A 16,204-nucleotide genomic window follows, 5' to 3' on the forward strand; every position below is an offset into this window, starting at 1 on the left:
GGCTCGGGTGGCCTGTCCCGTGTGGGCAAAGCTGGGTGTGCGTTTTCTCCTCCGGGCCGGAGGGCCGGCTGCCGGCTCTGACTCCCTTGTGGGTCTTCTTGTGCCTTCAGCGAAGAGGGGAAATACCGTGTAGACCTGCAGGATGGAGCTGTGCCCCTGGGTATGCTCCTGTGCGCTGGGTTATGTGTTCAACATCTCTGCCTTTCAAGTGCAGCCTTGTCCCGGCAAGGCATGATTTCGTGTTATCGCTGGTAATACTAAGACCCTCGTGTCTTCTGCTGCATAACTTGCAACCGATCTGTGTAACCTTCATGTTTTCTCTAATCCCTCATGTCGTTCTCAGTGCTGCTGCGTGCCCCACGCTCTCCAAATGGAGTAATGCAGAGTGCAATGCCTGTCCTGTCCCATCTTCCTCAACCTGCTGTAGTCAGGTGCAACGCTACTACACCTTACGTGTGGATGGAGAGAGCTGTTTCAGTTTCCTCTCTGACTGCCTCATAGTTGTTTTCAGGGCTATTCAAAGCTCATAGAGATGTTTTGGTGGGGCTTGTCACTCTTCTGCTTCAGTATAAGGAAGGAAATATATGCTACACGTAGGAGATGTGCATTGTTGTCTTCTGTTCACGTGCCATCCGAACTCCGGGGTAATTGCATTCTCTTTGCAGTTACTGCTGTCTGATAAATAATTTCTTGAATAAAAATATGATTTTGTAACTTGCCTTTAAATATTTTTCCACTGTAGTGGGAGACACTATTAAATATCTGCTAATTGATTAATGGAGACCTATGGCTATGTTATTTGATAAGAGAGACTTGCCTGTATCCCTAGTGTGTTAATTTCTGTTCTGTATTTTAAGAATCTGTATGTTAAGACTTTCTTTCTTTTGGTGAAGTACTATGTTTCTGGCATGTTTTTTTTTTCTGGAAGCTTGCAAAGCAAGTCTGTATGAAGGTAACACATTATTTTAGGGGATTTTCTGAACCTTGCCTTTTCTGTGAGTGGATGTGGCATATGTTATGGGAGTGGTGAACAGTGGAGGGAGATTGAAAGAAAACCACTCTTCTTTAAGATAATGTTCAAAGACTTTTTAAATCTCCTTAGTGCCATGAAAACAAGGTGTGTACTCAAATCATGCATCTCTTCTGGATGCTGGCATCCATCTTTTCCCTAGTATCTGTTTTTTCATTTGTATTTCTTTGTGTTCTAATTATGTCCTACTTGTACCCACCAGAATCTTGTTCTGAGACATTGTACGCTACATATGGTGCTTTTGTATCTAGTAGGATGCACAGATTCTGAGTCTGAGGGAATGGCTTTGTGGAGCCTTTCTGGGTACTGCTACAAATAGTGAAGGTGTGTTCAGTTCTTAAGGAGCTAGAGCAATTGATAACTGTTCCTGTTGGTGTAGTCATATAAAAAAATCACATAAGGCATCAAGAACTCATATTTTAGAGGGGCAGTGTTGCTTTATGTGAACAGTGGAGGCAGAATATTCACTGAATGACTTTTGCTTATGAAACTGTACTTTGTTCTTTAATATTGATGACAAGCCAACCAAGTTATTGTTTAATCAGCAGGGATAATAATGACAATTTTGCCTTTTAAATCATACATTGATGCAGTTATGAGCTTGCCTTTAATTTCTGTTGGAAGACCACAGCGTTTTATGAATGCAGAAACTGCTACCATTCACAGCTGAGTGTACAACCTTCCTGTGGCTCTCATGTAGCTGCAGAAGCACATTGCAAATGTGATTCACTTGTGGTTAGTTTAAGCATAATGAAGTACACAGATTATGTTGCTTACATGTGCCATTATGTTAAGATCCCTTTGCTATAATTCCTACCCTTGCTGATCATGAAGTTACATGGTGAACAGAATGTTTTAAAATATGCAAATACACAATTGTGTGGGTAGTGGGTATAATCATCAGCCCCTCAGCTGGAGAAGGGAACATATTCCACTTTCTGACACATGCACAAGACTTTGATTCCAGCTGAAGGTGGGCTGGGAGCAGTGGAGCAGATTTGGTCTTTGTTGAGTAATATTAGAGTGGAGGAAACCTCTATATGCCTACAAGCAGTAAGTAGAATTTATGGTATCTGGTAGTGTCTTTGGATACGTAGTTGTGTGCCCCAATCTTTACTGGAAGCTAAAGTGAGATACTCAGGAGAGAAGACAAATCACAGTAAGTTGATGTACTTGAAAGGTACCCTTTTTGCTTTTCTTTTACAACTTTTCTTCGTTTTCTTTGAATAGATATAATTTCTAGATTGTGCTTTCTGATGGAGTCCTAAGGGCACTCTAAGTTTAGCTTCAGTGTAATGCATAATTTCTGTTTAATCTAGTCTCTGAACTGGCAAGCTACAAAGTTTTCCATAAAGTTGTGTTACATAACAAAAATCAAAGGCTCCTTATCCCACTGGTGGGGCCTGTGTCTTCCTGTACGTGCCAACTTCTGCTAATTCCACCTTGAAAAGAGAAATGTTTCTGACATGTTTATAGATTGAGCAAGGGTAGTAAAAGATTATTTTTGTTAAATCCTTCATCTTCTTTTGAGGTGACTCTCTCTGATTTAATGCTTAATTTAACTCCGGCCCATTCACTCATGACCTCATTTGGAGTGTGTGTTTAGTTCAAGAGGGAGCCTATTTGGAAGAAAACAAAGCACTCTGTGTTTTGTTGCTTCATGAGGATGATTTTTTATTAAGAGGAGGTTAACTCACTTGTCTAGTTTTGGCATGACTCTTTAAATGTGAATCTGCTATGTCCAGGATCTGTTGTTTGCAACAGCTATTGAAAACAACTAGACTTTTTCAAACTGGTTCTAACATGAACATTCAGATTTAGTAAAGTAAACATGGAGACTGAGACCTGATGACCCAGTGTAAGAGACATGGCACAGAGTTGGGTTTGCTCTAAGTCAATGAAAGCCAGTCATACTCGGTTCTGAGGAAAAGGGGCATCTTTCCGAAGAGCAGCTTTAGTTGGTTGCAAAATATAAAGACTGTTTGTGTTCTGTACTAGGTCAGCATTCCTGTGAAAGAGTTGTAAAGGCCAGGCAATGTTCTGTGTTGGTCTGATACTATGTGTTACTTTTGTACGCTTAATTAGTTTGTCTTTCATGATTCTTTAGAATAATTTATAGTTTGCTGAGATCTTGCACATCCCTGGACAATATTTAGGCTTTTAAAGAACTGCTTTTCCCTTGTGTCCTGTTATTATGTCTGTTTATGCAGCATAATTATAAAGTGTTCCATTTTCTGCTGGGGCATTGTTGTGAACTGTTTATTTCAAACACAAATCAGTAAGTGCAGTGGTGTTCCTTGTGTTCCCCTGGGTTTACTTTTTGGAATATTTATAGGCTCCTTTTTTTCCAGGTTGAGTCTTCTATTCTGCAATAGTAGTTTGCGTTTTTAAAACTTAGATCTACTTTTTAATGTTATTTTTCCATTTACAGAATGTAGGGGTTTGAGTTTGTAAAAATATAAGCATACACTTGGTTGTGAGGCTTTCTTGGCAAAATAAATACACTGTGCTTGAATTTGTAGTGTGGGGAAATCTGCAGGAGAAAACAATTTGACTGTAGAATTGTTAGTTAGAAAGCTGAAGAACAAACAGTATATTTTGGAAGTACTTAATTATATTAAATGTGTCATGAAAAAATACATTCTGATAGAATAAGTTTAAATACAAAAGTACTATTATAATTTTAATTGCTTCATGCAAGCCCAGGCAGACATTGAAACTGGTGTAATTGGTAGTTTTGTGATTAATGTCAGATGCTTCCATTTGAAAAACGAGGTTTTCAGGGGTGTAGGCTTCAGATGCCAGATATTTGGAGAAACTTTGTTTCTTTGCTTCTTAATGCAATTCTCTCTACAAGTAGGCTGTTGTTTTTTCTTTAAAACCGTAGTACTTTTAAATAAGATTTTAAAATATATATAAATTTTGTTTTTGCAGGTGATTATTTAATGTCTTAAGTCTATAGTTCAGAATCTAAAAATAATTTTTAGCAGCTTAGAAAGGCCTTTTTAAGTAATTGCAACTGTGTGTGTCTTTTATTTTGTTGTTTCTGACTTCACTTTAATACCACTGGCTTTGTTTCCTCTCTGGTTTCTTTTTGTACCCTTTGTCCTCTCCTATTTTGTTTCTATATGAGCTAGTACAGTGTAGCTATTGCTGGCATTTGTCTCCGATAGGGCTGTAAAATGAGTAAGGGTATTCGAGCTTTTTGTTTCAGTTGATAGTGTGCTTTTGTTCCTGACCAGTTCTGCTTCCTTAAATTTATACCCTGGACAAAAACTATAATCTTCACAAACCCTTTTTTATGCCAGAAGTGATGATATTCTGATAATAGGCCAGGAGCAAAATGCTGATTGGAAGCCTGGGTGATGTTTAAGAACAAACTTCCTACAAATAATGAAATGTTTGAATATTTATTTAATAAAATAAATGAGTATTTGTGGTAGAGACATGAGATAGAAGATTAAAAAATTGGTGCACATTTAACATAATTACACATATAAAATGTTGGCATCATTCTGTTATCTTAAAAATACACCTCTATTTTAAACATGGGTGCTGTGCTGAACTTTAAGAGGTGATGAGTCATTTTCTGGCTGCTGGTCCTGAGGATCAACACTCATGGATCCATCTGGAATCAATAGCCATCTCAAAATACTTGGCATAGACAAGTGGATAGAGAGATGCTTATTCCCAAACAGGAACAGCTTTTGGAGAGTTCCACTTTTTCTGTTTACATAAAATAAGTATGAAAGGCTGAAGTGTAAAAGTTGTTATCATAGTTCAAAAGAATTCCTTTTGCATAATGGTGTGTTGTTCGTAGTAGCAGTTGACCAAAAGGGTGACACACTTCACAGAAGGTACAGACATCTGTTAACGAAAGTTTAGATTAAGTTGTAAATTACATTTAAGAAAAATCTAATCTTGCAAGACCATAGACCAGCATATCCATCTGGGGTTTTGTTTGAGTAGCTGGTCATGTAGTAGAGGCACTGGCTAAGATGGCAGGATGTAACTGGGAGATAATAGGTTTGTAATGACTGTCTCAGTCTTTGTTGTGATGTAGGGGTGCTCAGTGTGATGGAATTCGTAAGCCAAAGATCCTCTGGAAAGAAATGTTTTCAGAGATGTTGAAGAAGAGTGGGTGGGTGGGTGGAGAGCAGAGCAGCAAAGGAGGTGGTGGTGATGTCAGATAAGGAAGAGAATCTGAAGTTTTTTGCCAGTGAAGTTATGGTAAGAAAGTGAGAGTTCAGTTCTGGTGACATAGATGGGAATTTTGGTGGAGGAAGACTATTTAAAAGAAAACGTGTTCGGTATAAACTTACTGCTTTTATTTGAGGGTTATGCTAAAGTTATTTTTTTATTTAAGAAAATGTAGTGCTTCCTCATTTCCTGTCTTTTACCCTCTTCTATTTAATTTAGCATTTATCTTCATTTAGGAGCGTAGTGATAACTCTTGTTGAGAAAGTCTTAACTTCTGCGATTCTCCCTACTCTCTCTATGCCCTCCCCCTCACCTTGAAAACCATTGAAGTTTTCCTGTAAACATGTTCTGTGAAATGACTAGGGACACGAACTTGGTAACATTAATGTGCAAGAAATTACATTATTTATAACACAGGAACAGGAGAGGCTTTGGAAGTCATTATTGTAACTTGTTTTTTATGCATATAATAATTAATAGCCTTGGTTGTTTCATCACTCTGAAGGTAAGTATGCAGGTAGTTAGAAATGACCTGGATTAAGTTCCTGCTGTAACCCTCTTGTTAGTCATTCACATGACAAATGAAATTGGTTCATACTTTAAGCAGCTTTGATCTGTTTCTCTTTGGAGCTGAATTTATTCTCATGAAGACGATGACAAAACTTATGTTGATGTTATCAGTTTAATATCCAATATATATTGTAATGTTGCTGAGCTGCTTCCCACACAGATTTCTAGTTTCTTGATTAACTGAATGCATTAAAAGTTATTAAAAATTACCATCAACGTGGTTCCAAGAAAGAGCCCAGTGCTTCATAGTGTTTAAATATTTGAGCATACCATTTTAATATTTGGTAATAATTGGGCTTTGAAAGCTTTTATTAAGTGGAAAATCTTATTCTAAAGATTTTTGTTTCAGTTGCTTTGTTTCCATATCACGTGTACTCTCCACAGGAAGTAGGATGTGTATAGATGGCCTTTAAGCCTGCATATGACTGAGTTCAATGTATAGAAGTTAAAAGTAGTGTATGTGCATTATTTTGTTCCCCGCCCTGTCTTGGCTTGTAGTGCTGTGGTTTCCTGTGTAACACTCCATGATTGTCACCAAAACACGGTGCTTTGCAGTTTTACTCTTGATTTCAAGTGCCTGTTTATCCCTTGAGCATCCCATTTTTTCCATTACCTAATTGTACTTTCTATTTGTAACATAGTTAGCTGATGGCAAGAATCGATGCTTACGAGTTTGTGTTGAGTTCGACAATAGCAACATGTTTAAAATATGTACTGAGTTTAAGACTGTGATAATTTATGTCCAGTGGAGAGTCTGCATAATTGGTGAGAATTATGAAAACATACAAGTATTGCAGTTAAAATATGTTTGTATTTTGGGAGTAGGGGTGGGGAAAAAAAAAGTGCTACTTAAAAATTCTACACTATGTATGTGTGAGAAGACAAGGAAGAGGATTTTTATGAGTTAGGAGGAGAAAATTAATTAGCTTTGTCTTTTAAAGTAGTTTTACATCTTGTACAGGAAATTATTAGCCAAAGAAGTTATCTTAGCACAAATAAATTGTTTACTAAGTTTGTATTAATGAGACTTATGTTTTTTTTCAGGAAGGAATTTTTAATTGAATTTGACGGAAGTTTTAATATAGTTAATTATAATAGCCTAGCTTTAATATGTTGAATAATACCTTCATTCAGTGGCAGAATGTTAGCACATTGTAGGTTGGTGCTATTGGTGTTGATTGTAGAGGGTGTTTTTAAAGCTTGCACTAATGCTGAAAAATATTCTTGAATCTGATTTTAATGGCATTGCTGTAGCCCTTACAGGTCAAAGAAATTACTTAGTAATTTTTTGAGAGTTTGTGAGTGTATTGCTGCGTATAGAATACCTTTATTCATGGCAGTGTGTCTTGGGTCAGTTACTAAGGATCGTGGAGGTGTGATAACATTCTTTTCCCTTTACCCAGCAACATAAATGTGTTCCTATTAAGTTTAGAAAAGGAAATGTAAAAGCTAACAGATCCATATATTGACCTGAATTCTTTTCATTAGGTTGAAGTGGGGATTTTCTGCTGGTTAACATGAGTGGTACATGGAAACTACCTTCTGAAGGGCTGCAGAGGCTGGCTTTTATCTTCAGCTGAGTGGGGTTTCTAGCACATGGAGTCTATTTTTTGATGTTTCATACTTTGTTAGATCCTAGATTTTTTTTTCCTAGATGAGCAAGCCTAGGCACCCGACATCTAAACCACTTAGAATGTCTTCATGTGCTGGAACCAACAAAAAAAGTGGGTCAACCTCTTGCACATATCTAAGCCAGGGAGGAGTCCTGAGAGAAGACCATGCATGTGGGGAAAACCATAGGTGTGGAGGGCTGTGTTAATGAGTAAACTTAATGTGTAGTCATAAGATGCATTTAACATTTTCTCATAAGCTTGAACTTAGTGTGTCATGCTAGGTTTGTAGGGCTGGTTGGGTTAGAATGAACTGAATCTAACCCAGAGCACAGAATTTTTAAGAATAAATAGTTAATACCTAATTTTAGGAAAAATGAGATGTCTAAAGCAGATAGTATTACAAATGCCAAGGTCATACTGTGAGCATAGCTAAAAATTTTAGTTTTCTTTAGTGTGCATAGTTTGTTATAGGTAGCTTACTGTTGACACATCCAAAACAGGTGGAACATCTTGTTTGCTTTTAGATGTCAATGGGATTAGAAATAGACAAAGGAGAACTGCTTGTCTCCACTTGTATTTTCTTGCTGTTTATGCCTGCCATCCTTTCCACAAGTAAACAATAGTTGCCAAGTGGGACAGTAAAAGGAAGCTTTTTAGGTGCATTTCAGTGCACATTAAAAAAACTTGAACAGCAAGAGAGCAGCAAAAGGTGTATGTTCAATTGTGTTCTATTACAGAAATGAAAACCCAGAGGTACAATACAACTACTTTTCTCTAGTTAGTAGTCACGGTCAATCAGAACACTGACAGTTCAATTTTCAGCTCTTGAACAATTTTTTAGACTTATTCTGCAGTGTGATGTACTCAAGGTGACCTCTGCCTTCTCTTTTCTCTGTGCTTTTTATTTCTATTTAGGGAAAAAGGACATGTTCTTTTAAGTAACAGCTTCTTTATCTTTCATGGAGAAGAAGTGAGCAGATTTGTACTACACTGTTTTACTCCTCCAGATTTTCTCTCTCTATTCTAAACACTAATATGTAGTCAAGTGGGAGCAAATGATCACTTGTCGGATTTGATGCTTTTCAAGTGGAAATCTTGAACCTGTGTTTCAAGCTTGGAAGTGTGTTACATCAAAGAACATTACTAAGGTCTGTGACTTCTTTCTGCAAAGGAGTTCTGTGGTGGTTCCTTTCTGCTAAAAGACGTCCTGTAAGATGTCCAGCTTTTTCATAGTTGAAAAGACATCCATCCATGGTGCAGTCCTGCTGGGGCTTGTGCTTACACTAATACTTTTAAACAAGTTTCTAATGGTGCTACTTTATTCAGGATAGTAGAAAAGGTGGCTGACTGGACCTCAGCCTCCAGCTCACAGAGTAGGGTCAGGCTAGGTTACTTAGGGCTTGAAAACCTCCAGGAGTGGAGACAGTACAGCCTTGCTGGGCAGTTGGTTCCCCTGCTTGGCTCTCCTTGTGGAGGGGCTTTCACTTTACCTCCAGTCATATTCTCCCACCGTGCACCACTATCAAGAGTCCAGCTCATCATTCTTAATGACCTTCTCAGAGGTACTGGCAAGCTGCTCTCAGGTCCTCCTGAAGCCTTGTTGTCCTCAGGCTGAACAAACTGAGGTCCATCAGCCTGTCTGCAGCAGACTATTGTTCCAGATTTCTGACCATCTTGGTGATCTTACTGCTTTTACCAATGTCTTTCCTATATTGGAGGCTCAAAACTGGACACAGCAATTACATGTGACCTGGTTAATGCTGACTGGAGAGAGAAAATTAACTCCCCATGATGATCAGCTTTGCTTCCAATAATATAGCCCGAGATGTACTTAGGAGTGTTTGCTTCCAGGGTGCACTGATTGACAGGTATGGAATAATTATTGGGCAGTGCAGCTGTATCCTTTCTTCCTAGAATAAGCTACATTTCCTGCACAAGAGTTGGGAAGAATATTCTGCTCTATGAAGAGAGACTGTTGACGTTGCTGTACACAAAAATGCAGCTTTTAATGAACACATATACATGAGTTACAGTTATGAGGAATGGTTGTATCTCATACATCAGTGAAAAAAAAGAGAATCTCGTGCATTTTGAACATATCCTTTTTTAGCATGAAAGTGTAGCTCTGGCACTTGCAACAGAAGATGTTGCTTTACCAATCTGAGGCATACATTTAAGTGCCAAAGTTTTAAACATCATCCACATGGACAACTAATGGCAGCAGATTTTTAGTAACTCAGTGGGATGAGTACAATGGAATTTGAGTTAGACCTTTGTTGCTTGTGTTCAATGCTGGAATCTTCAGTGCCAGCCCCTTAACACACATGTAGTTAAAAGCTGAAATGCTTGAAGTGCGTTTATCTCCAGCTCTGTTCTTGCAGGAGCTAAGAGCTGTCTGCAACAGATCCAAAGGTATGGCTTGGATCATACTTGGATTGTTTAGCATGACAGATCCAAAAGTATGGCTCTATGGAAGAGCTGGATACAAGATATCTAAGAATTTAGTGCAGCGTGTCTCCAGAAGTAGCCTCTCTTGGTAGGTGTAGTGTGTAATCTAGGTAGGAGCATGAAGCACTTCCTTTCTCAAATGGAGCTTAAGAACTCCAGGGAAAGTCAGTTCCCCCCCTCCAGCCCCCCCCACCCAGAGGATGTTTTTAGTCCATGCAAAGAGATGTGAATGAACTCTATGCTCAAGGGTTGAAGACTGCTAAATATGCCACCTATTAAAAGGGATCCCTTAGATGTAGCATAGAATGTGTGTTTTGTTTTCAGTTACTGAGTGGTGTGTTGAACACAAAAAACCATCAAAAATTATTAAGAATTCCTTAGTTGACTGTTTGACTATAACTACATAATTCTCAAACTCTCTTAATTTCTCTTATTTGGTACAGCTGGTCAAACATGGTCAGCATGTACTTCCTCTATAATGTGACTAAGTACCCTAGTTGAGTTTAAAGTAACTTCTGCGTAGCATGACAATAGATCTGTAACTAATTTTCCCCTCTGTAAAGTCGGAATGAATTTAAAGGAAATAAATATTAAGATTGAAAGATACTATTTGTTTGGATTTATTTTGTTTTGTTTATTTGCTGTTGTTGTGTGGGTTTTTTTTTTTTTTCTTTTTCAGTGGAAACTATCAAGGAATGTCAGAAATCCTTATTCAGAGCAGTCATGTACATTCTCTGCACGGTGTCTTCACTGTCTCCTGAAGTCAAACCTGGAAGAGCTTCATCTGAGCTCCAGTTCCCTGCTCATGGGAGGGGATTTGGAACTAGATGATCTTTAGGGTCCCTTCCAACCTTAATGATTATATGATTCTATGAATATGGGCTCTTTTTTCGCTGGAGATACCATTATAGCTTTATGTATGGTGTTCTTTTTGATTAGTGCCCTATTTCAGTATGACTACCTATGCTTTTTATTAAATGGTTATGAATGAAAGGTACTATCAACATATGTATATGTCAATTTGCCCTCTTCTAGGGAATTTTTAACTAAGTCAAATTAGGAGTTGTTCTTCAGGTAGTTGTTAAGAACTGTATTTTCTGAAGCCACTTGACTATTGGTAAAGTATTTCTTTTGCGCTATCCAGGAAATACACTAAAAGGTATTTCTTAGACTAGTGTCACTGTGCCTTAGTAGAAGAGCTGTAAGGTGAATAAGACAGTGACTGTGGTGTACATGACAATAGGTGTTGTGTTTGGGGGAGAAAAAAAACCACATTACTGTTCAGTTTCCTTGAGTACCTGTACTGAGCAAACTTGCTCAACTTAGATGAAAAGGAAGTGAAAAATTCTGTTTTTAGCAAAACCCCCATTCTTTAGATATAGTCAATATGAAGGAGAGTTAGAACATGGTACAGAAAGGACTCTATTACCCCAAAATAATATAGATGTAGAGTGACAGAGTACTGGAACAGGCTGCCTAGAGAGGTTGTGGAGTCTCCTTCACTGGAGACATTCAAAACCCACCTGGACGTGTTCCTGTGTGATGTGCTCTAGGTGATCCTGCTCTGGCAGGGAGGTTGGGTTAGATGATCTTTCAAAGTCCCTTTCAACCCCTAAGATTCGGTGATCTGTGAGATGTAGAATGAAATTAAGGTATGCTTTTTTAAAAGGAAAAATAGACATGGTGATGAGTTTGAACCTTAAAAACAAGTTTCTACTGAAACTTGAGAGCTGCTCTGCTGAAAGCAATTGGGGAGGACAGCCTGGGTGGATTCAGTGATCAGAGGATAATGCTAAGTTACCAATGTGATTCTCAGATGAATGTGTGGAAGTATTTTCAGTACGGAAGGAAAGGCTCAATGCTGTTATATTTAGCTGTAAGACCTTACCTGGAGTGCTGCATACAAGCCCCGTCATTCATAATTAAGAAACATTAACTGAAATAAAGGCTGTATTTTTTTTTTTTCCAGTACAAAAATATCCTGAAAACAAAGAGCAGCATGAGATGCAATAACCCAGGATTGCAGTGTGACAAAACAGTGGAGTCTGTCCTTAGGCTATCATGGGCAACACATTCCTTTACCCCAACTTAACTGAGTTCCAGTCTAAAAATAGTTAGGATGCTGACTTTTGCTTCTCCCTTTGGAAAGATCTCCAGAGTGCATGGTTCAGGATCACACATTTCACTAAGTATAATTGAGACTGAAGTATTATTTCTGAGTTTGCTAATTGGATTGTTTTGGTCAGTATGAAGAATTTAGGAATACTCTTGTTAAGATCCTAAAGCTTACACTGGTAATAATTTACTCAACTCCTTTCTTGTAAATAATTTAAAATTTATTTTCAGTAACAGCTTTATCAAATATTTACAAAATTGTTCTCAATTCTGACAGAAGTAGAGGGCTAATTACACCAAGATATATAGTTACACCTTATTGCTGAGTTGCAGAGTAGCTGTCATCTAAAACTAGCCATACAGCCACTGACAGTTGGTGTTGCTGGATAGGTTTCTCCTGCTGTGCCCTCAATATGCCTCCCTTATCTCAGTGGTACCCTAAGGACAGACCCACATTTTCATTGTAACCTTGCAGTCACAGATAGAATAAAGGTCATCTATTTTATTTGAAGTTATAAACAAGATTGCTGTCTTTTTTTAATTCTTTTTTAAAAATAAAATTAAACAAAACAAAAAAAGGAACTTAACTTAATAAGCTTATTTTATGCAGGAGCAGTGTTATTTGGGTCTGACAGATTTTAAAATAATTTTACTGACCCTGTAAGTGTGACATCTAATTTTCAGAAGTGGATGCCTAAAATTAGATGTCTTTATCTGTAGCTTTGGTCTAGTTTTCAGAGGAACCTGGAGAAGGACTCTCTTTCAGCCCTGGCATTGCATTTTTCCTTAGGGAAAGGGCAACCTATGTCAGAGTATTCTGGGAACCCAAGGCTGGTCTCGGTTTCTTTTATTTTTTCTGATTAAAAAAAATATACTACTATTTAAAAATTAAATATATAATAACTTCATGGTGACTATTTTATACAAGGGGCTTTTGAACATTTGAGTAAGCTATCAACAAGAGTGGGGGAAAAAAAAGCACTTCAGTTTACTATTTCCAACATGTCTTGAATCAAACAAATTCTAGGCAACAATACACACACAGAGACTGATCCACATACAGTGGATGTTAAAAAAAAAAAAAAAAAAGTACAACCAAGCATCTGAGCATGATATTTGGTGCTTGCAACTGCCCTACAAATGTCCCACTGAAGTATTACAGTGCCATGGGTCTAAAAGTGGCAGCTGAGCTCATTGCTCAGGCAACACACAGCAGTGATATCTGAAATACAGATGCTGAAAATTAAATTTCACAACTACATCTCTGAATCAACTTTTTTACTGAATAGAGTTCTGCTTGAACATCCACTGTATGTGGATCAGTCTCTGTGTGTGTATTGTTGCCTAGAATTTGTTTGATTCAAGACATGTTGGAAATAGTAAACTGAAGTGCTTTTTTTCCCCCACTCTTGTTGATAGCTTACTCAAATGTTCAAAAGCCTCTTGTATAAAATAGTCACCATGAAGTTAGAGGTGAAGGGATACAAAGCATGATAACTTCTACAGTTCTGTGGATTCAGACTTTAAAAACTGGCATGGCCCACCTCACCCTACCTACACTTCCCCCAAACAAAAATCTGCACTGTAAATGAGGTTTTTTTCCTTAATTTTGGTGTAAAACTTACTGGTCATATAGTCATAACAGGTCAATACCTGTTACTGTAATCAGACTGGTTGTATTGGTTTAACTTTTTATTAATAAGACATGAAACAAAAATACTGTTTACATTTACATGTAATACACGTTTAATCTGAATTTGATTTTTAAATCATCAATATTGGATTTTCTCTTATAATTCAGGCATTTCTTCACAACCTAATAAATGGAAATGTTGTTGGTTTTTTTCTTTTCCAGATCTGTTTTCTCCTCTTTGCTGTTCTCTACATAGTTTCCTACTTCATCATCACGAGATACAAAAGGAAAGCAGGTAACCATAGACTTCTTAATATATTTAAAAATAATTTTGTTCTTCAGTTGAGCAGGTGATTGTTTTTCTCTCTACCTCAACAAGGCAAACAGAAGTGGCTCTCTGACCAAAAGTGTTTATCTGGCTGCAGGTCTATGACAGCCTGGGCTAATCTGATTGTTTATCCTGCCGTCTTATCCTCTACCTGCTCCCTTTGTCCCTGTGCCACGTTTCCATCCCTTCTCTTGTGCCAGCTCTGGCAGTTCTCAGACCCTTCATCATGTCTGCTAATATCACTAACCAAGGGATGTGCACAGGAGCATCTCAGAACAGGATCAGTGGGTGCTGTAGCTGGTGTTCTGCAACTGAGCGAGAACAGGGGATTGTTTGAAGGTGGCCTGGATGGCCATAGTCAGTTCTGTTGTCACTCTGTGGCAGGCCAAATTTTAACTGTTTTGAGAGGGAAGAAAGGGGAGAATTTCAAGGAAGCGCTTCTGCCTCCCTTGCCTTTAGATCCTTCTGTATTCCTTTCATGTCAGCTTTTCCAGAGGAAGTGTCTTCAGGCTGTGTTTTAGCATCAAACCAAGTTCAAAGCTTTAGCTGGTGAAGTGAGAATGTTGCTGGTAATACAGAAGGGAAGTAGCAGATTTCTTTTAAAAATCCTGCTTTGTTCAGGTACAGATTTTAGTGTTCTTAACCTGTTCCTTGTGGCCTCACCACTGAAGTCTTATTCCTTGAGATAATACTGTATTTTTTTCCTTTAGAAGTATTGTCTGTTTGAACCTAAAGACAAATAGCATAAAAATCTTTATAAAATGGCAGAATCTTCAACTTTTGACAGCTAATCTGGGACCTTGATGCTCAGTGATGGTTAGTCATGCTGGAGAGGCATTGTTACGCATCATGATCTTGGCACTTTGATGAAAACTGTTTATTGAGCTGTAGTGACCTGTGTTAGGATAGAGCTGCTTTCGTAGATGGATTTGTGTTTGAAAAATTAAACTGAGAAATTTAATACCTTTAAAACCATGCACTTCTTTAAACACAGAGTAAACAAGTTAGACTGATACTATCATCTGATCCTGACAAACACATATTTTGGATACTACAACGCTGCTACCATTTGAATAAACAGAAGAACAGGAAGGGGATGCTGGTTTGGCAAATACTACTGAATGTAAAGACAGTTTTATTACATTTTGGCGGTCAGTATGTGCAGCTGTCCTGACTTTATGAAAGGTTTGTGAGCATTTAGTTAGACAAACTTTAGCCTACTAGGATCTCCCTGATGAGACACATCTGAAGAGTTAGCACTTCTGGAATTCCTTCAGGACAAATTGTTTGCTGTTTCTGTGAATTCTGTAGCCAAAATGACTCATAAGAGACCTTGACTTAGTCTCTCAAAACACCACGAGATTCCCATAAAAAAACCCAGAACCGGTAACCCAATGTACTTTCACAGAAGAATTGCAAAATTGTATGATGTTAGTGGCTACATGTTTATTTCAAGTTTTTGCATGACTCTTAAAAACATGAAACATCTGGCTTTATTTATTCTTAGATTTTTAAAATAAATTTGAGTTACCTCTCCTGGAAAACCTGGGAGACTTAAAAGAAATAAGCTGAGTAAAATTATTTCAAATGCAGAAATCTCTATATTTGTGTACAGGCATGTGTAGACAAGGATGTAAAGAATAAAGAAATATATATTAGTGATTGACCTCAAGAGTTAAATGTTAATAATATTTCAGAAAGTTGGAGTACTAATTGAGGACTAAGTGAACCAAAGTGGTCTAAAATGTGAAATTCCAGAAAGGAAGCCATGGTATCTTAAATCCAAAACAAAGACCAACAGCAACAACAGATATCCTTCCTCCTCTTCCCCAAATCCCTCAAAGTGGGGGGAGGGATGAGTAAGGGGAAGCAACTGAGTGGTCATTGCTATGGATCTGGGTATGCTCTATTGTTTTAAAAATACATTAATGCTGAAAATGAAACATTTTGGGATTTATAGTAGTAATTAGTAGGGACCCCAAGACTTTCTTGTAGCTTACCTTGTCTGTAGTTTCAGAGATGCCTGAAGGGACAGTTCCTAGCAGTAGCCATGGTCTGAAAGTTTGCTGTAGAGTGCTTTGGAATATGTTACCCAGAAGTTTTGATCTGTATGTTTAAATAAAGTGAAATAACTTTGTAGTTAAATTTACTGGAAAGAGTTTAAGACTAGCAAAAAAAAGAAAGTATTCCTTTTTAGTAGGAATGTTGATGCTAAAATATTGTTTTAGTAATTCTAAATTTAAAATTAAAATTTTTCCTGTGTATAT

The 16,204-nt window shown here is 37.7% G+C and overlaps 1 protein-coding gene across 1 annotated transcript in view; it reads left to right on the plus strand.

The window, feature by feature from the left end:
- The first annotated feature begins 5,212 nt into the window (after positions 1-5,212).
- Positions 5,213-16,204, plus strand: part of LMBR1 (limb development membrane protein 1) — a 59,723-nt gene continuing 48,731 nt past the window's right edge. The window contains exons 1-2 of the mRNA XM_010007052.1: positions 5,213-5,260; positions 13,832-13,904. Coding sequence (XP_010005354.1) covers positions 5,213-5,260; positions 13,832-13,904 — 121 coding nt within the window. The remainder of the gene's footprint in view (positions 5,261-13,831; positions 13,905-16,204) is intronic.

This window comes from Chaetura pelagica, unplaced genomic scaffold, assembly GCF_000747805.2.
Source record: "Chaetura pelagica isolate M959 unplaced genomic scaffold, ChaPel_1.0 scaffold17, whole genome shotgun sequence".
NCBI classification, from domain to species: domain Eukaryota; kingdom Metazoa; phylum Chordata; class Aves; order Apodiformes; family Apodidae; genus Chaetura; species Chaetura pelagica.